Below are 26,373 nucleotides of genomic sequence, written 5' to 3'. Positions count from 1 at the left end.
TAAAACTGAACACAAAGAAAGGTCGAGAGAACTACAAGACTGCTCCCATCTAACAATCTCAGCTTCCGTGGAAAGTCTATCATAAATGCCCTTCCCGGAGAGTGAGATCAACAACTAACTTCTCCATGGAGCCCTCTTAACTAATGCCTGTTGAAAATAGGAGCAAACACTCATACATAAACACTGAGTTGAACTAGAACCCAGAAGCAGATGGAGAGGACAAGACCATGAGGCAGAAGCACATAGAGACAGCTTACCTGAACAAGGAGGAGCTAACAGGCCACCAGACTGAGAGCTGGGAAGCCAGCATGGGACTGATTCAGGCCCCCCTGATTATGGGTCTCAGCCAGAAGGACTGAGCAGTCTAAGAGACCTCAGACAGTGGAGCCAGGATGTATCCCTGGTGCACAAAAGGACTTTGCAAACATATCCCCCATGGAGGGATAACTGCCTTAATCTAGAGACAGGAGAGAAGCCCTAGTCCCTACTTCACATGACCTGTCAGAGCTACATGACCCCAACTGGATGGCATTCCCCTACATATGGAATTGTGGTGGGCAAATGGGAGGGGAGGGTGTTTAGAGTGCATGTGAGAGGGCAGAGAGGGCAAAATGGAGGGAGGGAGGGAGGGAGAGGGAACTGGGATCGACATGTAAAATAATATATTAAACTAAAAAAAATGCTTGGGCTCCAAAATTTAAGTTGAAGGACAAGTTACTGGGGAAAAGGATTTCTATTTTTGTTTCCACAGAAAATGAAAAGATGTGGATTCCTTCCAGACTAATGTGGTTTGATCACGCCAGACCGCCTGAAACAGAGTACAAGCTGATCCTACAAGCTGGACAAAACAGCCCTACAGACTACAGCCAGGATATCTAAATCTTCTTCGAATCCCCCAAGACAGCGCCCCTTACCAGCAGGAAGTAGTTTGGAAAGAACGACGCCCAAATTCCCAAATATTGTGTATAAATGTTTGTTTTCATTTAATTGGACTATGTTATATAAAATTAAATAAAATAAATAAAAAAAAGAAATTAACAAAACAGGTAAGATAAATGAGGTGAGGGATGGGAGAGGATGGAAGTGATGCATAGAAAAGGAAATATTGGGAGGGTTCACTAACAGTAGAAACATCTAAAAAAAAAAATCACATGGAACCCTGTAGGAAACACAACTTAGAGTAAGTATTGAGAAACCTGGATTGTTAAGCACACAGGTCTATTTCCTTCCATTGAAGCAAATGAATGACACCTGGTCACCTGGAATGCTGGAATGAAAGTGATCAAACAATGTGGTGATCCTTTGATATTCTATTAGGAACCAGCTTCTGCCTGACTTTTCTCCAAATCCTAAGAATTGTTAGGCCCTGATCCTGATTATTTGTCATCTTTATGAAAGAGGGCCCATGTTTTCTAGATGTCTATGACCTGCTTCTTGATTTGAAGGTTTTAATTATTCCACATTTAAAAAACATTAAAATTATTTTAGCTATAAAAAATGCATAAGAGATGCTACTTCCTTGTACTGAATCTTTTTGTGCACAATTATTACATGTAGGAGACTGTGAATTCTGGCACTATACAGGACTAACGAATGGCTTGGAGTAACATGCCTGAGCCTGTGAAAGTAATGACTATGGTGATCTTTGTTGTGGTCAGACTCAAGCTTATTGCCATTGAGAGACGCTCTCAGCCTTTCAGTAATGACTATTTTCCTTTGGTAGCAGCTAGTGACTATTTATAACTTCAATACTGATTCAAAAAGCCTTATATTTGTTAGACCAAAGTCCTAGGGGTTGCAAGGTTACTAGGAATACCTACACCATGGAAAAAATTCCAATCAGAAAATATTAAGAACCCAGTAGTCCCACATAGGTTTAACATGTGAAAAATGGACACAGGACCTTGGCAGTAAGTAGTCTTCTCTGTGAGATGACTTCTCAGCACATTGTATCAAGTGTGATAGGGAAAGGCTCATGCTATGATAAGGTTTCTGTGCCAGAGTTATGTGGGGACAAAATAGCCATATGTGTGCTCCTTGAGAATGACAAAGTAAGGGCTGGAGAGATCGCTCAGCAGTTAAACACACCTGTTGTTCTTGAAAAGGACAAAAGTTTTATTTCCAGATCCAACATCAGGGAGCTCACAACTCCAGAGTATTCAACAAGTGTCTGATCTCAATAATGACTACATCAATAATGATCTCATACACAAATACATCATTAAATAATAAAGTTTTAAATGCTAGGTTAATGGCAGAACAGAGACAGTGCTGTTTGATGATTTGAACAAGTGGAGCCTAATGCTCAGGAAGGCTCTATGTAAGTCTTGGTGACTTCTGCTATATGAACCAGCCAGAAGGCCCAATGCAAAGCTTGGCCTTCCTGTGTCATTTAAGTCACCACCTCCCCTATTTACTATTAGAGCTACAAGTTACCCATTGAATGTTTCTCTTTCTCCATCATTCACATACCATCCCAATTAAATTACATTCTATAAAACAAAGTGCCCTTACCAGGCTGTGAGCAAGGTATTTCCATTCAAAGGAATTCTCCTTCTAAACAAAAAAACAAACAAAAAAAGCACTTGGCCACCCCACTAAAATTACATGTACAGATACACAGGCACATACAGTTACACATAAGCATACATAAACCACAGAGAAACACATATGCAGGCAGACACACACACACACACCGAATAGACAGATACACACGCAGACAGGCACTCACATACATTTTCCCATTGTTGTTAACAATCCCCAGCTGCCCTGACTCCCACAACCATTTAAAACCTCTCCACTTGGCTTTCCATCCCAGAGTTCCCTGGAGGAACACAGAACCCTAAACTCAGAATAGTCTTGGCTGGGCAGTTGCCAAGTCAGCTGCTGTTCCTTCGCCTTCCTTGGGTGGGACAGCATATTAGAGGATGCTTCAGACACCATATAAGTAACTACTTACTAAATAAAGAAAACTTCCCTTTTCAATGGGAAGAATGAGAACTGTAAATACAATAGCTTCCTCTTATCTGCTTCTGGATGTTAAGTACTTTAACCCAGTAGGTGGCTCACATTTGTTAAAAGAATAATTAATAATAATAATAATAATAATATATAAAAATGCTTCACTGTATTGACACACTCAGTATGAATCAATAATAATAATAATAATATACAAAAATGCTTCACTGTATTGACACACTCAGTATGAATCAATAATAATAATATACAAAAATGCTTCACTGTATTGACACATTCAATATGAATCAATAATAATAATAATATACAAACATGCTTCACTGTATTGACACACTCAGTATGAATCAATAATAATAATAATATACAAAAATGCTTCACTGTATTGACACACTCAGTATGAATCAAACACGGCATGTCTCATTACGCCCATGAGGTAGCTGAGTTAGCATGCCTCCCTATAAAACTTCATTAGCAAACAGTCTGGGGAGCAATGGAGGCTGAGTTCCATAGATGCCACTTACACCAAGTTGAGGATATAAACATTCCTTCTTTCCAGGGCTCATTCTGCTTTGTTAAAGACTAAAAAGATGCCAATTTTACTAAAAAAGGAAGGGATATGTGTCAAACAGAAATACAAGCCCTCAGGACATTTCGATCCTCTTCCTATTTTAACCTCTTACTGAATTAGAAACTGCTGAAGTCAGGCCACTGGCTGAGATCTGGGTGATCCCTACTAAACAGAAAGGCAATAGTAATACTATGTTAATGGAGATGTGATTTTATTCATTCAGCAATTACCTTTCCTTTTAGGATTTACCTCATGGTCCAGTGACACCTACTACCCTTGAAACAGACCAAAGTTAACTATAAAATTTGGCAAAATTGTTTCCTGAGTTTTAGAAGAGCTACCAGAAGTACATAACTGCCAGAATTTGACCTAGAAATCTTCGTATTTTTAGACAGAAAACTAAACCAACCAACCAAACAAACAAAACAAAACAAATAAAAAAAAAAAAAAAAAAACACTTCTGGCTAGCTAATAGCTAGAACTATATTTCTTATAAAGAGAAGAAAATTATAGCCTAAAAGTCTATTGCTAGTTTTAAAATAATATGTGAGTGACATTTAAAGGAAGAAATGTTCTGTTATAAAGTAACTAAAAATATTTCCAAAAACACAAATCACAGAGCACTTCCCGAATTTGTTAATGCTACTCTCAGTCGCTAAAACGTTTAATAATATATCTGCTTATTGCTGAACAGCTCGGTTACTTTATCAGTGTGTGTTTCCTCTCGACTTCAATAAGAATTAAAACGCCATCCCATCTCTCATGTGGTCAGCAGCAGAGATGGGACTCCTCCAAAGCACTGCTGTGGCACAAAAGAAATGAGCTTCCTGCCACGGGAGACCACAGAGGTCCTCATGGGAAAGGAAGTTTTAATTGCATTTTGCAGGCAATTTGGCAACATCAGACAAATATCCACAGGGCCACTCTCCTTCTCCTGTCCTAGACATGAATTTGCTTTCTCTTTGGCTTCACGGCCATGAGTACCTCCCAGAAGTGTCTTGTCATAGGTGCTCACAGAGGCCAGCACCATGTAATGAAAAAAAGGGATGTTGCTGGTGTGCCAGAAGAAAGCTCCTTTGAACACATCCATTTAGAAGCTTGCCAAAAGTTTAATACCAGGAAAACCAAAAATTCGGAGGAATTTTAAGTTGCAGTAAAATGACCTTTTATCTTTTGAATATTCCAGGAAGCATCAAGTCAATATAATAATAATTTAAAAACTACAGCATGTTTTGGTAACAGGAGAAGCAACAACACAACAAAAAGTATTCAATAAAGAACTGTGTGTTCTGGAACTGGCTGGGAGAGGGAGGAATCACACTGAAGTTCTAATTGGCAACTGCAGAGCAGTTTGATTTGATAGAGTTAAGCTGAAAATGATAAAGGAACTCATTTTCCTTTCAGGTAGGAAAGAGACCAAAGAAATTCTCATAAAAGTTCAAGATCAAGCACTAGCACACAACATACCTTTCGGAAACATAGAAATATGAAAAGGGTTTAAGGAAAACTCAAAGGGAACCGTGAAATAAAAGCTCAGGAAAAGAAGGCTGTAAGATCAGAGAGGCCCACATGGGGCTTTCAAAGATATGGGTAATGGGCAATTTCTTGGGCTGGGCGTCAGGCCCACAGGTGTTCATTTTATTATTACCCTTTATAACTCACAAATTTATTATGTCCTTCTTTAAAACATATATGAAACATTGCACAGTAAAAGATGAAAACCACAAGGGGTAGCTAGTGAAATGGAAGCGTATCATACTCAAAATTTAATTATCAGCAACATAAACACATTTCCAGATAGAAAGAACTTATTCCCTAAGTAAAGTGGGATTAACCTAACAGTAAAGTAACAATCACCATGTGTACTCAAGAGATGATCAGACTCTCAGTGAATGTGAGTCTGAAATCCAATCTAATATGAAGAACTACAAAAGAGCCTTGAACCAAAGGTAACTGCCAAATATACACATCTACTCTGGATTGCTTTCCAGACCTCCTGAACTCTGTTAGAAGGCCTGGACAGTCTATGGGACCTCTTACAGTGGAAACAGGATGTATACCTGGTGCATGAAAGGACCTAGGGAACCCATTCCCCAAGAAGGGATACTCCCTTAGCCTAGAGACATGGGGAGGGACCAGGCCCTATCCCAAATGGCTTGACAGATTTTGATGATCCCTCCTGGAAGGCCTCACCTTCCTTGGGGTGGGGAGAGACATGGGAGGATAGGAGGGAAAGGGAACTGGGATTGATATGTAAAAATAAGAAAAAATATAAAATAAAACTTAAAAAAAAAAAAAAAGATTTTCCTGAACTATATGGTGCCTATTGCACACTGGCCTGTGGCACTTAAGAGAGAAAATCTTTAACTTCATAGGCTCCAATCAAGAGATGGGATATAGAATACAAAGGACAAAATGTTCCACATAGCAGGATTGGTTGTTTATGGAAATGTTTGCATGTATGCTAATTGCCTTTCAATCACAAGTTTTAAAAAGCAACATACTCACTGTCCCCATTGGAGAGCCTGATTGATGTGCCTTTGTCTGCACAATTTAAAACCTTTTATTTTAACATGTACGAATATTTTGCCTACAAGTATGTATGTTTACCATGTGCATGTCTGATGCCCAGCAAGGCCAGAAGGGTACTGAGCCACCATGTGAGTGCTAGCTATCAAACTTAAGAGATCTGGAAAAGCAGCCAGTGCTTTTAACTGCTGAGCCATCTTGCCAGCCTGTTTGCACATTTCCTAACCATACTATGTCCATCAGCCTCAAGAAAGCACTCCTACAAGGCCTGCAAAACATGCGATTATACTTTAGCAGGTAAAAATATACTGGCCTTTTCCCTCCCTCTAAAAGCATATAGAAAATTAATTCTTTTCAGCTGTCTCATCCAGAGACAAAAATTTGCTTTGTGCTAAATGTGCAGTCTGTAGGCTGGGATTTGACAGCATCTCTTGATCTGGAGAGTAGGACATGGCAGACAAGTGTTGCAAACATGTTTGTGGCCACACTATCCCTATACATGACTAGGTACAGAAGCTGTTTTCTGGGAGCCATTTAAACTATCTCTAAATCTTGTTCGTGGACATTCATTAGACAAATTTCCAACCTATGGTGTCTTCTTTTTAGAACATATAAGGATATTTTATGTGATATTTCATTTCGCTGGAGAGTAGTCATCTCAAAAAGATTAGTTCTGGGTTAGAGAAATGGCTCAGTGCGTAAAGCACTTGCTATTGAGTTTCAATTCCCAGAATCTACATAAAAGCTAGATTCAGTGATAAGAAGACACAGAAGAACTCAGGAGATGCTCAGAAGATAGCTAGCCTTGAGTATGAAGCAGTATGAAGAACTAGACAAGCCCTGTCAAGTGAGGAGGAGGAAGAGGACACCTGACGCTGTTTTCTAATCTTCACACATATGCACCTGCAATCACATCCATGTTCATGTTGGGGGAGGGGTGGAGAAAGAGAGAGCCCTGATAAGATAATACAAAAACTGCATTTGGCACTTAAATTCGTGTATCTAAGAATTCCTGAAAACCTATTATGAACATGGCCACAAATTTCAGTGACACAGTAGCTGCCCACATTGCTTACAATGTGCAGGATGTCTCTCAGAAAGAAGAATGCTCTAATCCATAAAAAAGTGTTATCAAATACCTAATCCTCTCTCTGGTTCTCAATGACCTGTGATTTATCCAGTTGTTTATCAGATAACTGGAGGGGGAAAAAATACCCATGCTAGAAAAGCAGGAAAGCACTTTAGTATCTGATAGGGAGTTTCCTGTTAAGTGTCAGAAATATGTAAACTGCATGGTACTAGCAGAGCACAAGGAAGGAGGAAATATGTTGGAAACTCTTCCAGAGAATTCACATTTGAGCAAGGCATTAAAAATTGGTTACCAGGACAGTGAATTTCCAAGAAAAATGCAACAGTGAGGTCAAGTGGGGGTGGGGAGAGGATGTTCCCTTGAAAATGCTATTTGAAAGACAAGGACTTGGGACATTGGCAACGAGTATATGTAATAAAGAATAAGTTGAAAATAATACTTGAGAGCATGCTCTCTAAACTGTTAGAAAGCGAGTGAGAACTCTTCCCACTAGGTTAGGTAACTGGTATCCATCCTGAAACCCAAAAGTAACCCAGAGGTAGTGGTGTGGTGTGGTGGTGGTGGTGGTGGTGGTGGTGGTGGTGGTGGTGGTGTGTGTGTGTGTGTGTGTGTGTGTGTGCGCGCACGTGCCTCCTCAATAAAAGGGTAAAAATGACCATAACATATACAAAATCTGAAAAGCTTCCTAAGTCTGGGGAGAGGAGTGTAATTGTCACTTAGGGACACATACTGCAGGCAGATAGCAGGAATAAGTTCTGTTGGCCACCAGAGTGAATGTAGCTACCCATAATATACTACATATTTCAAAGTAGCTGCAAGAGAGTATTTTAGATGTGCTATGAATAAAGAAATACTAAGCTTAAGTGACAGATATGCTAACTGGCCAGATTTGATCAATATACAATTCACAGATAAAATGAATCATCACATTGCATACTATCCGTGTGTATAATTACATGTCAATCAAAAGTAAAGCCAGACATGGTGGAATACACCTGTAATTCCAGCATTGGAGAGGCTAGATACAAGGATAGAGATTTGAAGCTAGCCTAGACAACAAGAAAGTAATGAAATAATAATAGAGAACATGGAAATAATGTTAAGAGATACATATCCTGGTTTTATTTCAGCATATTTTAGAAAGATAGTCAACCTTCAGCTTAAACATACAATAAATTAGTCACAAAAACATCTATCACTCTTATTTAGGCTACTCTGACACTGGGGTTGATCTAGTTCTTTTGGTCACATTTTCATCTTTGCCCTTTTTTACAGGCCATTGTCTTCTTTTCTAATTGCCCTTGGTTAGGCTATCAACCCAGCTGCAGGTATGTTACAGAGAAACTGATAATAAACAAGTGTGAACTGTCTATGAGCTAATAGAAAAGGGAAGCCTAAACTGGGGAAGACTGGGGCAGGGGATGGGAATGTGAAGGGGGAAAGACCACAGTTCACAAGGCACATGCTTTTAAACCCAGCACTCAGGAGGCAGAAGTAAGTAGATCTCTGAGTTCGTGGCCAGCCTAGTCTACAGAGGAAGTTCCAAGACAACCTGAGCTACATATAAAAACCCTGTCTTGAAAAAAAAAAAAAAAAAAACCAAGATAAATAAACAGACAAAAATCCAAGGTAGAGTGAGGGGAGGGGGGTACCTGGGACAATTGTCCCAGGTCTCCCAAAGATGAGAACCAAGATGCCCAAATGAGAACTAAAGACTAGCAGAGCTACCCAAAGACACAAATGCACCTTCATTGTCACCACTGAAGTTCTTAAGACAAACTATGGCCAGAGTTCACTGAAAGCCACATATAACAGTATATAATCTATAAATTCCATTTGTATAAAACTCTTGTGTTAGTAGGGTAGTGGATAACTCAGACGAAGACAGAGACCATGAGGCTATAAAGTTCAATCTTTTAAATCTGAGTACAGATTACATAAGGTAGGCTCACTCGGGAATAATTTATCAAGAAAGCAGCTATGATTTGTGTTTTCTGGATATATGTACACTTTACAAATTTATTTAAATGACACATCTAGAGTCCCGCTACACAGACTTTTTAAAGAAGTTTCTATCTAGATAAATAGATGAGTAAAAAGCAGACAGTGGGCCATGGCAACCCTACCAGTCTTGATAGATGGAAGGGAGGTGGCTTCATCCTACAGGTATGAAGCTAGACCTTCTTGGCTAGACCCAAGGCTACACATCTGGATGCACAGCTGCAATCTGCAAAATCACTCACTGACCATCCCTTCCTGAAAACTGTTTTAAGAGGAAAGTTGGCAAGCATGTCATTTTACAGATGAAGATGTGCCAGAGGACAGTAAAGTGATACATGACAGTAGCAAAGCTAATTGGCCAGGGAATCAGGACTAAGGTCTACACCAGTAGCTCCTCATACAGTCTTCTTCCTTTAGAGGAAGGGGAACAGAAAGAATCCTGTTCCCATGTTATTATATGAACTGTCACCTCTAATGTTTCATGGAATAAGACAGGAGAGTGAGACATGCTATAAGACTTTACTGAAGCTCATTTTAAAATACTCTTTAAGCACAGTCTTAAAAATAAACTGTGATGTTTTGTAAATTTATCTACAGAGAGGCAAGAGTGCAAGCAGTGGGATGTGACAGATATCACAAGGACAATTGCTGACTTAACGACATCAGTCTTTCATGTCTTAAAAAAAAGGAAGGAAGGAAGGAAGGAAGGAAGGAAGGAAGGAAGGAAGGAAGGAAGGAAGGAACTTTATAATAGATGAATACTCCACTTACCCAGAAGTGTCTGCTTATTTGGGGAGGAGTCTGACTCTGAAGAACATCTGCATGACCGGAGAACAATCACACCACCAAGCACACCATCTTCACTGGCAAGGAAAGGTGAACCTGGGCAGAGAAGACTGGCAGTCACCTTTCTGTCACTTTTGTTTTTTCATTTTCAATTTCCATTTGATTACTAGAACAAATGTGGCATGAATGAGAACTTGGAAGATGCCCAGTTTCTGACAAGCAATGTTCATACCTTATATACACTTCATGGCAAAGGCAGTCTTATGCCTGAACGGGAGCCATTTGGCAAAGGCAGTGCCGAATATTGCCAAGATGACAAGAGTGAGGGAGAGCATGTGCAGTACTGTATTTGGAATAGAACTGGAAACACCACCAGATTAAAGGACCAAACAACCACACACACACACACACACACACACACACACACACACACACACACACACACACTTCAGCATCAGCCTTTGATCAGCTCTCAGAGATCCTGCACAAGACTCTCCCTGCTGCCAGAGGCATACCACCAAGCACTTTGATTTACTACCTTAAATTCAATTTTAAACAATAAGCCACAAAGTTTATTACAAACATTTAAAAATGGTCCTGATGGTTTACACAAATAAGGGTGAAGCTGAATTTCTATTATGTGAATCTGGTGGTCAGAAACAGCCCAGCCTCCTTGAGATCTCACACACTTAACCATTGTGAACATTTCAAGAACATTACGTTTTAAATCCCCTCATTTTTCTTCCCCAAGGACATCTTCTTAAACATCTGGCATAACAAGTGGGCACGTGGAGAACAAATGTAAAATTAACCCAACAACTATCAAAGAAAGTAGTAAAAATAAAACCAACCAAATTGGATTTGGGGGAAACTTCTGGTTAAATTTAGTAGATTAAATACATGCATTTATCTCCACGCCCTCCTCAAATCCCAGGGAATGTTGGGTGGAAAAGAACTCAGGGATAAAAATGACTCAAAAAGTTAAATAAAAGAGGTGGGGGGTGAGATATTTGGTAAAGAAGAAATGGAGAGAGAAGCAGTTATTTCCCTCGCAGACCTGGTGTGCAAGCTAGTTCTTATGTCAAGTTAACACAAGCTATGAAGAAGTAATCTTAAGTTTAAAAAATGCATTCATGGGATTAGCTTGTAGGGAGGTCTGTAGGGCATTTTCTTGATTGGTGAGTGATGTGGGAGGGTCCAGATCACTGTGGGTGGTGGTCCTGGATACTATAAAAAAGCAGGCTGAGCAAGCCATGAGGGGCAAGCCAGTAAGCAGCACTCCTCCATGACCTCTGCATCAGCTCCTGCCTCCAGATTCCTTCAATGAGGGGCTGTGATGCAGAACTATAGTTGATGAAAGACCTTTACTCCCCAAGTAGCTTTTGCTCATGGTGTTTTATCACAGCAATAGAAAGACTAACTAAGACACCCATGAAAGCTAAATCTCAAATTTCCAGGAAGTAGAGAACATTGTAGCAGAAGGAACCTTCAAAAAGCCATCTAGTTTAGCTAGAAAAATGGAAAGGATCAGAACTCAGAGGCTTAACTCTCTGAAGGCAAATGTACAAACCAGAGATGAAACAAAGGTAACTGGTTCAATGTCTGAAAAAATCCCCCAGAAAAGTGGTCAGCAAACTATGACTGGCTAAGGATTAAAACAAACAAACAAAAAATTTTAATGGTTTACATGTAAAAAGTAAAAAAAAAAAAAAAAAAAAAATAGGAGAGGAAAAAAACAAGGCAGGAGCAAATATGTGGCAGGGGCCACGAGGAAGTTTGTGAAGCCACTGATCTTCAATCTCTGCCTTTTACAGAAAGCTTGCTGTGATGAAATACATGACCAATCCTACCTGAGGAGGAAACTGTTTATTTGGTTTATGCTTCTACATTACTGTTCATCATCAACAGAAGTTAGGACAGGAACTCAAACAGGGCAGGAACGTGGAGGCAGGAGCGGATACAGAGGCCATGGAGGGGTGCTGCTTAGCGGATTGTTACCCAGGGTTTGCTCAGCCTGCTTTCTTACAGAACCCAGGAACATCAGCCCTGACTGGGCCTTCCCCCAAGGATCATTAATTAATAAAATGTACTCCAGGGTAGTCTGCTGACAGCCTGAACTTCTGGAGGTATTTTCGTAATTGACATTCCCTTCTCTCAGATGACTCTAGCTGTATCAAGCTGACATAAAACTAGCTAGCACACTTTTCAATCCCTGATGTATGATCCATGATTCATACTAGAGAAGAGATGGACCCCTAAGCCTGCAGAGACTGGATAATCCCTTTCTGCAAACCAACAGACATAAGAGGAGAAACCTATTTGAGAGGCACTAAAAAATAACTTATCCTTGCTTTATGGCAAGGGAGAAGGCAAAGAGGGTTAGGGAACCTATGAAGAGGGAGATAGGGGAAATGACCCTCTGCCCTCCATCTCTGTATTAACTACTTGTCTTCTAGTGGTGACAGAACATCTGGCCAAAGTTGTTTAAGGAAGGAGGGCTTGCTTTGGCTGAAAGTTCAAACCTTCGTGCCACATTTCTATCAGGAAAATAAAACAATCTCAGCTTAAAATGTACTTTTACTTGGAAAGATAAATTAATAAAGAAACAAAACAAAAATGCTGGTATGCACAAGTGTAAAAAAAAATACCAGACTAATTTTTTTTTTAATTTCCTAATTTGCTACATTCTATAGCAAGCTGTGTGATGCAAGTGTCTTCCCCAATTTAACAATTACTTTTATTTTACTTATGATTCTTCATTTCTGGATTACATATTTTGATGTTTATGTAGCTGATCTGTCAATCTTTTTGTTTAAGGCTTCTGTGTTGTAAGTTTTACAGGGAAGCCTTTGCTAGTGGGAAATTATGAAAATATTTTTCCCATGCCCATGTTTTCTACTAGTACTTTTACAATTACAGTCTTTAATTTTAAGACGTCAAACTTCTGGAATTAATTTGGGGATAAAGATTGCTGTGGAGAACTTGTGGTGGGCTTACTCCCCCTAAATAGTCAATCAATTGCATAATAAAACTTTGGTGAAACATTCATTCCTTGTCTGACATAAAAATGTCCTCTTTCTACTGACTTATAAAATATGTTTTATCATATATTAATTTTCATATGAATTTGAACCCATAATTTTTAAAATGAAAAAATACTCTCATATAAATAGTTCATGAATTTACTTACCGTCTTACAGCATATTCTACTTGATTGGATCAGTTTCTCCTCAATATTTTATCATAAAATAATATTTTCTGTTTTCTCATTTTTTTAAGCATTCCTTAAAAGTCTTACCTTTAGTTCTTATTATACATTTTATCTGGACATAATTGAAATAAATTTTAATTAAACAAATTTAAATAAATTTGTGCCTATGAGTCAAATATACTGATAAAATTTCCTTTGGTAAATACTTGATACTTCTCTTAAGCTTTTAATCAAATAGGTGTAACTGTAGAATGTCCTCTGATATACTTAATACAAACTTTTTCTCAGTTCTTGGCCTTTCAATCTACCCTCATTTACCACTATCCATTTTTCTAAAACAAAAAATTCATGGCACGTGATCTTCAACTTGGTCTCACAAAACAGAACAAAACTCAAACACAATGAAATAAAAGCCCTCATGTTTCCAAGAGAGGCTGGATGTCACATTGTCTGTGTGAGGTTAAAACACTCTGAATTGGAAAAGGTTTAATTTAACTACTCAAAAGCACATGAAAGACTTTCCTATTCAGTATTTAAAACATGTAAAACATTTTAAATAATTCTGAAGAAACAGAGTCTTTGCTTATTACGGTCAAGATCCCATGTGTGTGCTAAATCTTATGCCCTCTATAATATAGTTCAAGGTGTCTCCCAGAACTCTATATTTTTAAGCAGTGTCTTTTGCTTCAGGACCCAGCTGATGTGTTTTGTTTTATCATAGACTTGGCAAATAATGTCCAAATACTCAAATAATGCAGATAAACACCTGAAAGTGTCTGTGCCAATCTCTGCACAAAGATCTTAAAGGGCATTAGGCTATCAAGAGCACCACACACCTTCTGGGGCTCTGGTCTGTATGTTTTCCCTTTTTGAGTTGTTTTCCTTTATACCCATTTGCCCAGAGTACACACTCTACTCACCTTCCCTCTGTAACCTGTTTAAACATATGCCCATAACATTGCTCTTTGGGTTTAGAGAAGATGAAATTTAGAACATCATAGGTTCTCAGTATCCCCTACAGGGTACCATAGAATTACTGAAAAGCAGATCAACCACAGGCAGGAAAGCACCACGTACCTGGTATAAATAGCACTCAGAGACAACTAGTCCTGGGTACAGAGTAGGGTTTTCATATCAATAATTTCAGAACTAGTTCACCCAAAAAGGGGGGTGGGAGGAACACGGCCCTATGAAGAAAAGAAGAGGAACACACACACACACACACACACACACACACACACACACACACACACACACACACACACACTGAAGTGAAAAAGTCAGAGGGCAATAGCTAGGATATAGTAGGTCACAGTACTTTGCTGAAATCAAATGAATAAAAAATAAATAGAAATCTATGGTATAAGAGAAGCTTTGAAAGACTGATGATTCAGAAGGTCAAGAGGGTAATACCACTTGCCAAAATCTTTTGCTTGGCAAGCTGAGGACACAGTAAATAAATCACTAAGGGACATCTTTGTCTAATGGAATTCCAAACACATTTTCATTATTTCCAAAAGTCTGGCTGATGAACACAGTTCTCACAATAAGGAGCTCTTCACTATGAGTATCTCCTTCCCACTGGAAGTATCACATACTTAAACTGTTCTTGTTTTATATAATAAAAGGAAAGGGGTTACCAGAAGATGATACATTACCTCAAAGAGTGTATGGATAGCATTCTTATTTCTTCATTTATTCTTAAGGTATTTATTATTACTAGTTACTTACCCTATCTGGGTATTACTTACTCTACACATTGCATTGTATAGATCAATAGAAACAAACAAACACATAAAGTCCTGGATCCCTGGCTACGTGCTGATGTTGAAAACAGCCAAGAAAGCAATGATACACAACACAGAATTACTTAAAATAGCTCCATAGAAACTCAAATCAAGGGCTAAGATGGAGACTTAAGATGAAGAATCCACTGCTAATGATACTTTCTGAAAGGATAGTGTTTGAAATTTTAATAAAAGGTAAAGAAGGAACAAGACAAACATTATAAAGGAGGATACAACAAGCTAAGGAAATAGGACATGCCAAGGTACTGAAGAGTTAAAGACATGGGAATTTATAAAAACAAAAATAAGATGAAAAAGCCCTACATAATGAGCAAGACCTGGAATGAAGTTGAGGGGTCAAGAAGTAATGATATCTCATAGACCATGGAGTACTTGCCTACATTTGCATCTGTTTTCATAGTGGAAAGGCATCAAAGGGGTGAGAATATTTGAAGAACAAAGTCTTTAGAGAAGAAACTCAAACAGGCTGTTCTGAGGAGAACAGGTGGGTCAACCAGCTGTTAGGAGGAATAGGAAGACTGCCAACAAGGTTTTTGTAGAGGTCTAGGTGAGTTTATTAGGGAGTCTGGAGATGCCTCCATGTTCTCTGGACAGCTCCCCTTCCACGGGGGTCTAACACAATATGGCAGGATGGCTGGAGGCACACTGTTCCTACCATAAGGAAGATGCTGCTTAAAAGTGAGGCAAGGAGATATTTGACTCAGATGGACACTGAGAAGGGCAGTGGCCGCTCCTCCTCAGCTGGGGCCCATGTGTGACCCTAGAATGAGGGCAGGCGGGTATGGACTTCAGTCTCCCCTTTAAATTCCATCATTTATATGTTCCCTTATCATGAAACAATGTCAGTGCAGTGACTGAGGATGGATGTCAGAATTCAGGACATCTCGCAGCAGACTGCTGTGAAATTCCTTCTCTGATCTAAGACTCTTCTTACCAGTCCCCCAAGCCCCATTTATCTCTGGAATTCTCTGTGACCTAATTTAACAAAGCTTGAATTGTTGGCCTTAGAGCTAGGATATATTTTTGGCTTTTTTTTTTAATTATTATTTTTGCTAAATAAAGCGCTAAACTTTTTCTCCACCTTGGTTATGGAATTTTTGTGGCTCTGCTTGATTTAATGGCCTATTTCATACAGTTCATACATGCCTAGAAGCCTTAGGCAGTGGGAAACCTTTTATTATGTCTAATAAATAAAAGAAGAAACTGAAGAATTAAATGATAAATTTCTTAAAACTGGCAGTGATGGAAAATGAGTCATGATTTAAAAAATATTAAAGGAAAGAAGAGAGATAATATGAACAAAGGAGTCAAAAGAAAACCATGATGGGAAACCCACAGAGCCAGCTGACCCAAGCTAGTGAGAGATCACTGACTTAGGTCTGACAATGGGGAAGCTGCTCGACTCCCTTAATACAGGTGACAATGGTGTCACTGGGGCAATATATGAGGTCACTGGCAGTGGGTCCAAGATCTAACTCTAATGCACAAACTGACTCAGGAGCCCATTCTATATGGAGAGATACCTTGCCCAGTCTAGACACAGGGGTTTGTGTAGGGGTGGAGAGATGCCTTGGTCCTGCCTCAAGGAGATGATGAGACAGAATTAGTAAACTTCCTAGGGAGGTCTTACCCTCTCCTAGGAGCAGATGGGAGGGGGCAGTGGGAGAGGCAGGAGGAAAGGAGAGAGGGGAAACTGGGATTGGAATGTAAAAAAATAAATTAATTTAAAAAAAGTCAGAGGCACTAAACATTTATACAGGATTTTTTTTAAAACACACGTATCCTTATTTGCAGATTGTGAGCTATTACACAAAAGACCCTAAAAGCTCCACCAGGAAACTCCTATAGTTGATCAACACTTTCAGCAAAGTGGCAGGATACAAAATAAACACATAATAGTGAGTAGCTTTCCTATATACAAATGACAAATATGGCTGAGAAAGAAACCAGGAAACCAAACCATTCACAACAACCTCACCCCCCCCCAAAGAAAAAATCTTAGAAAAAAATCTAACCAAACAAATGAAAAATTTGTGTAGTAAAAACCTTTAAAATATTCAAGAAAGAAACTGAAGAAGACATAAGCTCTCTCATGCTCATAAATTGGTAAGACATATAGTGTGAAAATGGCCATTCTATCAAAAGCAATCTACAGATTTACTACAATCCCTACAACAACTCCAACACAATTCTTCACAGAAACTGAAAAAAAAAAAAAATCACCCTAAACTTCATATGGAAATACACACCTACATGCAGACCATACCACACATATCCCCCAAACACAACCAAACAGGATAGCTAACACAGTCCTGAATAATAAAGGAAGCACTGGAAATACCATCATTCTGATTTGTAGTTATACTATAGAGCTTGCAGTAATAAAAACAGACACATTGATCAACAGAAAGAAATAGAAGAGCCAACCAAGCATTAAGTCCACATACTTAGAAATACATGACAAAGAAACCAAAAATATAACTGGGAAAAGAGAGTATCTTCTACAACTGGTCAAATTAGATGACTGCACATAAAAGAATAATAATAGATGCATATTTTCAGCCTGTATAAAGCTTAAAAGTTAAAACTTGACTCCAAATATATCAAGGACCTCAACATTAAGACCTCACATCCTGAATCTGACAGTAGGTAAACTAAGGAATAGAAAAACTAATTGCCACAGGAAAGAACTTTTAAAGTAGGACTCCAAACAGCTCAGGCATTAAGAACAATAGCTAAATGGGGTCCTATAAACTAAAAGGCTTCTGTGTAACAAATGACACCATAATTCAAGAGAAGAGACATCCTACAGAATTGGGGGGGGGGACCAACTTTATCAATTATACATCTGACAGAGTTAGTATCTAGAATACACAAAGAACTAAAAATAATAATAATGATAATAATAACTTTGAAACAAAACAACCCACTTTACAAGTGGAGTATAGAATTAAAAAGAGTTCTTAAAATATTAAATACTTTTGCTCAACATCCTTAGTCATCAAGGAAATGCAAAGTTAAAGCTGCTGCATCTTGCCCTGATTGGAATGGCCAAAATTAATAAGACAAATGCCAGACAAAACTCCAGCATGGAGGAGGAGAAATGAGTACTAAATCCTAACCCAAGACAAGAAGTTATTCAGAATTGACAGGTTCTGGGAGAGTTTTCTTCAATGACATGACACTGAGTATATTAACCACCCATGCTGAGGAATACTGACTGGGCAACATAAAAAGGACTCCATGTTTTTGGCATTGTTTCTTCAGAGAAAGGGTAGAAAGAAATGAAGGAAGATTTGGGAAGACTTATGAGAAGGGAAATACATTATATGAAATTCTTACAGAATGAATAAAACCATTAGTCGTAAAAGAGACAAAACTAAAGTGGTTATTTTTAGCTATAATTTTCTATGTTTGAAAATGTTGATCATTATTGAAATAAGAGTATGAACAGCGCAGTCTGGCACCTCAGGAACATGGAAGCAGCCACTGTGTCTTAACAAATACTGAAAAGCTGAATGGATAAGTTACCTTCCACATTGTTGGGATAAAATGCCCATCAAAAGTAACTTAAGGAAGAACGTGCTTATTTTGCCTAATAGTGTGGTGGTCCTCAGTAAAGAAAAGTCACAGAAACAGGAGTTTGAGGCAGTAGGCTACGGTGTGGACTCAGACAAAGGCAAAGATGAATGCCACTAGTCCAATCACTCACTCGTTTTTGTTCAGTCAGTTCAGGGCTGCAGCTCATAGAATGGTGACACCACAGTTAAAGTGGATCTCCCCATTTCAATTAAGCTCATGTAGATAATACCCCAAAGACAGGAGCAGAGACTTGTCTCCTGCATAATTAAAGACCCTGCCAGGTGAACAATCAATATCAATATAAAAGCTCATCCATGGGATTTATGACAGAAATGATATCATAGAATTGTTTGTCCACCAGTGGAATCAGTGCCAAAATGGGAAAACTTGAACTACCTGATGACCAAGGAGTTCCAGTTGCTGGAGACTCATTGTGAAAAGTATGACACAAGTCAGCCTCCAGTCACAGGAGGATACCTACACTTTCATGGGCTCTACCTCCAGAAATGAGACCTGGTCCTCACACTGGTATACAGACACTATATTTTAAAACAGTAATGGAGATTTAACCAACCATCTTGCACATGCTGGCCAGGCATGCTATTAATGATCTGCATCCACACCTTTTTGATTCTTATTTTGGGACAAACTATCAACAATTTGCTCAAGCTGTCCTTTAGCTTGTGATTATCATGCCTAAACCTCCCAAGAAGCAAAACTGATACCTGCACTACCAGGCCTCACAAGATAATCTGATTTTAAAAACAAACAATAGCCCTAAGATATATATCAAAATAAAGACATACACAGTCAATCAGTGTGTGAAATTTTAATAAATAATTATCAGACAATTATTAGGCAGTAAGCTATGCATTCGCTTCAATATGAAGCATTCTGTTATTAACTCTTTATTCTGTTATTAAACTCTTTAATCAGAACTTCAATTTGTGAGGTTTAATCTAAGCCTAAACAGCTGAGAGGAAGAAGAAAACCCAACTGAGGCCCCATTAACTATCATATCCCTCTTGAACATGGAGCTATAAAACACTTCTCCTAGGCTGCACCATTATTCACTAAAGGCCTATTTACATGGCTCCTTTTGCAGAGCACAGTTGACCCACCACACTCCAGGGCAGGCTCCAATGTATAGATGGTGAATATGGGAGAAGCTGGGGAAGGAGATGAATGTGATCCAAATATATTTATGAATTATTAAAATTCATAAGTTAATAATACATTAAGAATTAATAAAATCAATTAAATATATTTTAAAAATAAGAAATATGGTAGATAGCAGATAGATGACTTAGAGGAATATGAAGAGGTGAAAGTTCAATCAGGATAAAATGATACAGTTAATTTAAATCCTTTCCAGTAAAACTTAATACATCATAGAATTATGGACTAACTCAGCTATTAGATTAACTATACTAACATAAAAAGAGCATCAAGATATGTTAAGTAAACAGGTATAGCCGTGCACTATAATCTGGTGGTTGAGAGGCTAAGAAAGAGGATTTGAAGTTCAAGGTCAGGATTGGCTATATGAGACCCTGTCTTTTAAAAAAAAAAAAAAAAAAAAAGCAAGAGAAAACAGAGAAAGGAAGGAGGGCCATTAAGTGAAATTGAAAATTATGAAATTTTGTCTACATACTTATTAAAGCGCTCAAAAAATAGCTGATAAAAGAGTATGAAATCATAAACCTTTAGCAATGATTCTTTCTGACAAATGGAATGAGATTCAGATGAGCAATACAGAGTTACTTGACTTGGTTATTATATAAAACTTCTCTATCAATATTGCAAGATAATCTTTATATTGGTTTTTACATTTTGTGTAAAAACAAATAAAAAGCAAAAAGTGGAAGAATTTCATTATTTCCACAAGATGAAGTAAGTAGTCATTACCTTCCTTCAATCACTGCCTGAGAAGATTTCTACCATTTCATTCTATGAGGGAACCTGATGCCACTAACTCAGTCTTAATACAGAATTTTAACTGATGTATTATTTGATGTATAACTGTACTTTTAGAGGTAGTTTAGATGCACCCATGAACTAATCTAAGGATCTAGTAAAGTTTTGGAACTTGAAGGAGTTTTGGGGGCATGCAAATCTGCCTCCTCATTCTACAGTGAAGAAAGAGAACAAAGAGACCTGTCTTTTTTAGATAGCTAATTATCAGTGCACTAAAAGGAGAACTCAACCTCCTTGCTTTTAGTCCAGGCCTCCACTAAATCCAATTTATCTCATTCCAAGTACTTTGTAATGGCCACATGAACTTCCTAAATTTTTTTATTTCCTAATCCCATGTCCAAATCATCTGATTAAAAAGAAATTCAGATTTATGGACTGACTCCAGTAGAGAACCAAGAAAATTTAGCACAGCCAAGGAATTTTTAAATTTCCCCTTACCTAATATTCCTGATCTTAAAAGAGAGAAAAGCATTTAAGTGACTTGCTCCAACCAAGGGATGGGACAAAACTAAAGAGGACCAGCTGCCCCGAGTCTTAGGACATTCTTCTATATTTTACACAAAGTTACAGAACAAATCAATACTCACTGGCTAACAAGATGGCTTTAAAGGCAAATCCCTGAATTTTAACTTTTAACTATTAAATAAGCAGGACCAATTAGCTGAGCTCTGTAAAGAACCCTGCTCCTCTCTAAAGCAAGGAGTTCTTAAGAGGGTTCAAAAGGCTCTAAATAATAGACTACCAGAGGCAAGACTGCTCAATGTCATTACCAAGTTTTCAAAGCTACACAAAAGAGCAAAGCGCCAGAAGAGAGTAACATTTAGGGAGTCCCTAGACCCAAATTTGGAGTGGAATTAACAGTAACTCAGTGGCTTTAGATTCAGTAGAGTCCTTTGTATTGGTAGATACAAAGTGATCATACACTATAATTATATGTCACAGGATTTCCTGGGTGGCTGGGTGTCCAAGACAGGGTTTCTCTGTGTTACAATCATGGCTATCCTGATAATTGCTTTGTAGACCAGGCTGGCCTCACACTCACAGAGACCAGCCTGCCTCTTCCTCCTCAGTGTTGGAATTAAAGTGCATGCTATCGTCACCTGACTTGTCACAGGATTTCTAAAGTTAGCTATCATGAACCTCTATTTTTCAATTTTTGATGTCCTGAGACTACAAATGCCGTTTATATACAATGACGGTGAATCATATAAATCAAATGTTATTAAGGCAAGAGTCATGTTTATTTAAAAACAGCATTCAACACTATTAATGAAATAAAAGAATAAGATCTGAATCTTACTGAGAGATCTGAGAACTCAACAAGAGTGCAACCAATCTTTTCTGAAATTCACTATTGGTAGACCTCAAGGCCTATTCATAATTCATTCCTGATTGTATGTCAATATCAAATAGCACTTATTAGCACACACACACACAGAGAGAGAGACAAGAAAGAGGGAGGGGAAAAGAGGGAAAAAAGGAGAGACACAGAGAGACAGAGAGAGGGGGAGAGAGGGAGGGAGGGAGGGAGGAGGGAGGGAGGACAACCATCCAGATGATTTAGAACCTTGGATCTTTTTTGAATCCTTCATAACCTTAGCATAAGGAATCTGAGAAAGCAGACTAAAAAGATGTCTCAGTGATCAAGAACACTTGGTGCTCTTCCAAAAAGACCTGGGCTCAATTTCTAGAACACTACAGTGGCCTATAACCATTTACAACTCCAGTTTCAAATGATTCAAGACATTCTCCTGGCTTCTGCATGCACCATGCACAGATGAAGTGCACAGACATATATACAGGCAATATACCCATAAGAAGAAGAACATAAGAAAACACTTGTTCAAAATCCCTTCCTCGTGAAATAAATTCCCCTTTGGTCAGCCATTCTATTTTCTCATAAATATGTTTCTGAGAATAATTTCTTATTAATTCTCTCTCTCTCTCTCTCTCTCTCTCTCTCTCTCTCTCTCTCTCTGTGTGTGTGTGTGTGTGTGTGTGTGTGTGTGTGTGTCTGTCTGTCTGTCTGTCTGTCTGTCTGTCTGTCTGAAAACTTCCTTTCTAACAGAGCATGCTGCTTTTAAAAGATCAAGGTGACAACTTAGGATTTTGATGAGTCTTTCAGGATTTAGTCTCACACTGCGATCCCTTCATTTCCCTATCAATGAACCCAGATGAATTTTGTTTCATTCTCTGGACTTCTTTGAGGGCTTTTGCAAATTCCACATTGTAACAATTTCAGAAGACAAAGAACTTGGAATAGGTATGGCCAAAATTATTGGGAAAACAATGATTTGGAGAAATACTTTGTTTAGCCTGGTCTCCATAAGAATTGTTAAATTAGATTTATGATTTATGGGAAAACTAAAGTAAGAGTTTCTGTTTCTCTTCCAGAGCCAACAGAAGTGGGGGGGGGGCCGCACAACAAAAAACAGCTCCAGGTAGATGTGGGCAAAAAAAAAAAAAAAAAAAAAAAATCAAAGAACAGAAGAGACGTATGTTCCCTTTCCCAGCAAGATGTAGAAAGAGAGAAACTGATGGTGAAGTTCCCCACTCCAAGGCACACTCAGAACAGCAAGATGCTCTACAAGTGAGGGACAAAAATCTGATGTGACATGACTACCATAAAATATCCAGAAGTATCAGTCTACACTAAGGTTCTACACTAAGAACCACTAAGGTTCACTGTAAAAGCTGAGAGGGAACATGTAGCTCAGAAGCTGAGCTGTCTGTCATTTGAGTATCTGTGGTCAGTGATATGTGGGCTAAGGAAGCCAGAAGCTACAGTGAATTCAACGGTAACAAAGGCTGATTGCCTACAAATAGATGGAGGGCAAGTCATATCCTGGCAGAAGCCAAAAGTTAAGGAAATGAATTGCAGGATCAGTGTCCCTCCACATAGGACCCCAGAACTCAGATGCTCCCTGAAGTCCAAGTGCCACCAAAACAGAAATAAAACAGAACAAAAGAGTAAGTGTATATATAGGAATATTTAAATAAATAAAAGCAGCAAGGTGAGTCAACAATTAAAGTTTGAGAAGTTAAGCACAGCTACAATATAGTCGCCTTTATAACTTCCAGCACAGACTGGGGAAGAGTGGTGGACTTGGCAGAATGGACACAAAGCTACCTAATAGAGTCTGCCTCAGCTACAGGTCCACAAAGTGTTCATCCAGAACCGTGCAGCCAGGCCCAGTGATAACTCTTCTACAGCCCTCAACATAGAAACTAGAGCTCAGCAGACTGAACACAACTGTCATCCATGAATTTTTCAACAAACCCCTGCATCCCACAGGGTCATCTGTCAAGCAAGTCATTCCTTCTCTATGTTCCCTGCAACCTGTATGCTCTGAAAACCTGGCACCCACTGCACATAAGTCACCCAGAGCTCAGCATCTGTGGCCTTTCTAAACTCTGCAGGATGACCTAATTCATTTGATTCCAGATCCATTTAATCTTGACCCAATGAGCAACGGTCAGCTGCCTGATAACCAATCTACATCATCTCTGATGGGATTTAAAATCTAAGTAGGGAAACTTTCATCCTAGGGTACCTGTCTAGGGTTTCCACTGCTATGACAAAGCACCATGACCAAAAGCAACTTGGGGAGAAGAGGGTTTATTTCAGCTTACAACTATTCAGTCACACTCTATCACTCAGGGACAACAGGGCAGGCACTCAATCAGGAACTGAAGCAGAGGCAATGAAGGAGCACCATTTTTTACTGACTGACTTGCTAAGCCTACTTTCTTATACAACTCAGAACTGCCTGCCCAAGGGTAGCATTGTCTGCAGTGGGGTACATCAATTATTGACCAAGAAAATGCACCACACTTACCTAATGGAGCCATTTTCTCAGTTGAGGTTTCTTTTACTCAGATGACCCTCAGATATTGTCTATCTAGACATAAACACTAATCAGCACAGTAGCAAACACTCTCCATTTACCTTATAGCTACTGTTTATCATCGTTAGAAAGTCTTCTTTTTAGACTTCACCCATTTAATCTATTGTATGGTTTCTAAGTCCTGGTTAGAACAGGAGTGCCACATCTACCTAAGCAGACCACTTTTTCAATTCAATTCAATTCATTGTTTTAATTACAATTCAAACAAACAAGGAAATTTTCCTCCTCCATCCTCAGATTATTCCCCAACACATACATGTATACATATCTAGTTAGAGAACTAGGCAAATGGCCAAACAGGGTTCCATCTTGGCCTGTGCAGTGCACGTGGCAATAAGGTGAGAATAATACAATGCCCCAACTGCATTTCAAACATGTTACAGAACATTGTCCTTTGAACTTCTTTTACAGAATTTCATTTGAGTATTTGTTACTTAAATGCTCGATAAAGTCTCAGAATCTAGACATTAAATTAGTTAAATAGCTGATATCATGCTGTAGTAGCTACTATGATAGAATTTCTGCTCATAAACAATATTAACTGAAGGTCTAACTTCATGATAGGCAGTGAAGAAAAATCTAGAGGCTTATGTGGGAAAATTGATTCCTTATGTATACAGCTCAGGGAAGTTTTCTAAATAGAAGGCATCCTTTTCTCAAAGTTCCACTTACTGATAAACTTGTTTTGCATAGTTTCCAACAGAGCTTGGTGAGCATCTTCAGCTTGTAAAGCATGTGAACATTCTCTAGCCAGTATGGTGCGCACAAGATGCTCTCCACATCCTACAAGTCCAAGAAAAACAACAGTTGAGGAAAAGCAATACTGAATGCTTTGCTTATCTCATTAACACAAAACACCCTTGCACACAACTTACTAAGTATTTATGTAACATGACAACTCATCAAGGGAATGAAATGACCTCTAAGAACAGTCTGGTAATTTTAGTAATGGCATTTGATACAATATCAAGAAACAAGGGACAATTTAATCTCAAAAGAAAATAGTTAAAATAAAACCCCTCTTTCAGAGGAATAATTGTGTAACATGGGAATTCAGATTCTGTACCTAGGGTTCTATCTCATTCCCACTAATGAGTAACTACAAACCATTCTGTTGGGTGGTCTTACTCTCCCACTTAATAAGAGGTTCCTGCAGCTGTCAACCATTTTCTTTTTTGACACTCCACTTGCCTGGATGGTTAGAGAGAAATGTAGGCATCTTCAGGGTCAGCCTAAATCTCTCCCTACCTGTTGCTCAAGAAAATCATATACCAACAATTTGAGGGGGACATAATAAAACAACTGTCTTACATTCTTCCATACTACATAGCTTTTAGAAGTAATTGTCTCTGTAGTTTTAAAGAAAATGTAAATTTTGGGACTCAAGAGATGGTTCACCAGTTAAAAATACTTGTTATTACAGAGGACCTTGGTCCAGTTCCCAGCACCCACAACTGTCTGTAATTCCAGACTGATGTGGGTTACTGGGCACACACATGATGTACATACATTCACAAAGGCAAAAACTCATACACATAAAAAAGGCAGAGAAGGAAGAAAGGGGTGAGGGAGAAAGGGGAAGGAAGGGAAGCAAGGGAGGAGACTGCGAAGGAATGAGGAGGGAAGAAGGGAAGGAGGGGGAGAGAGAGAGGTGAGGATTTTTAACTTCAAATAAACTTGGACCACTCAGAGACAGAGTAGGCTAAGGCAGGTTTGTACTGATTAAGAGTAGTGAACAGAGTATGTATGGTAGTAGACACTGCAAATGTATAGTCAATGGAAACTCAATTTAAGGATTGGTGAGTTCTAGTACAACATTTCTTGGAAAGGAAGAGGATCTTTTCTACAAGAAAAAAAATTTAAAGTATTTAAATCTGGTATCATGATCTAAGTTTCTGGGAACCTAAAAGACAAGAATCTTTCAGCTACCTTCAAAA

General features: G+C 38.6%; 1 protein-coding gene across 5 annotated transcripts in view; it reads right to left on the bottom strand.

Annotated features, from left to right (window-relative positions):
• Positions 1-26,373, bottom strand: part of Tasp1 (taspase 1) — a 201,562-nt gene that overhangs the window by 33,025 nt on the left and 142,164 nt on the right. For all 5 annotated transcript variants that reach the window (XR_007834444.1, XM_051183284.1, XM_051183283.1 and 2 more), the window contains 2 exons: positions 25,109-25,219; positions 9,936-10,046 (listed from right to left, as the gene is read on the bottom strand). Coding sequence is in view for 4 of the 5 variants with exons in the window: in XM_051183284.1 (XP_051039241.1) it covers positions 9,936-10,046; positions 25,109-25,219 (222 nt within the window). In the remaining variant the exon portion in view is untranslated. The remainder of the gene's footprint in view (positions 1-9,935; positions 10,047-25,108; positions 25,220-26,373) is intronic.

Source organism: Phodopus roborovskii, unplaced genomic scaffold (assembly GCF_943737965.1).
Source record: "Phodopus roborovskii unplaced genomic scaffold, PHOROB, whole genome shotgun sequence".
NCBI lineage: Eukaryota > Metazoa > Chordata > Mammalia > Rodentia > Cricetidae > Phodopus > Phodopus roborovskii.
Note: the sequence above shows the minus strand (reverse complement) of the source record. Positions and strands in the feature narration are given on the sequence as shown.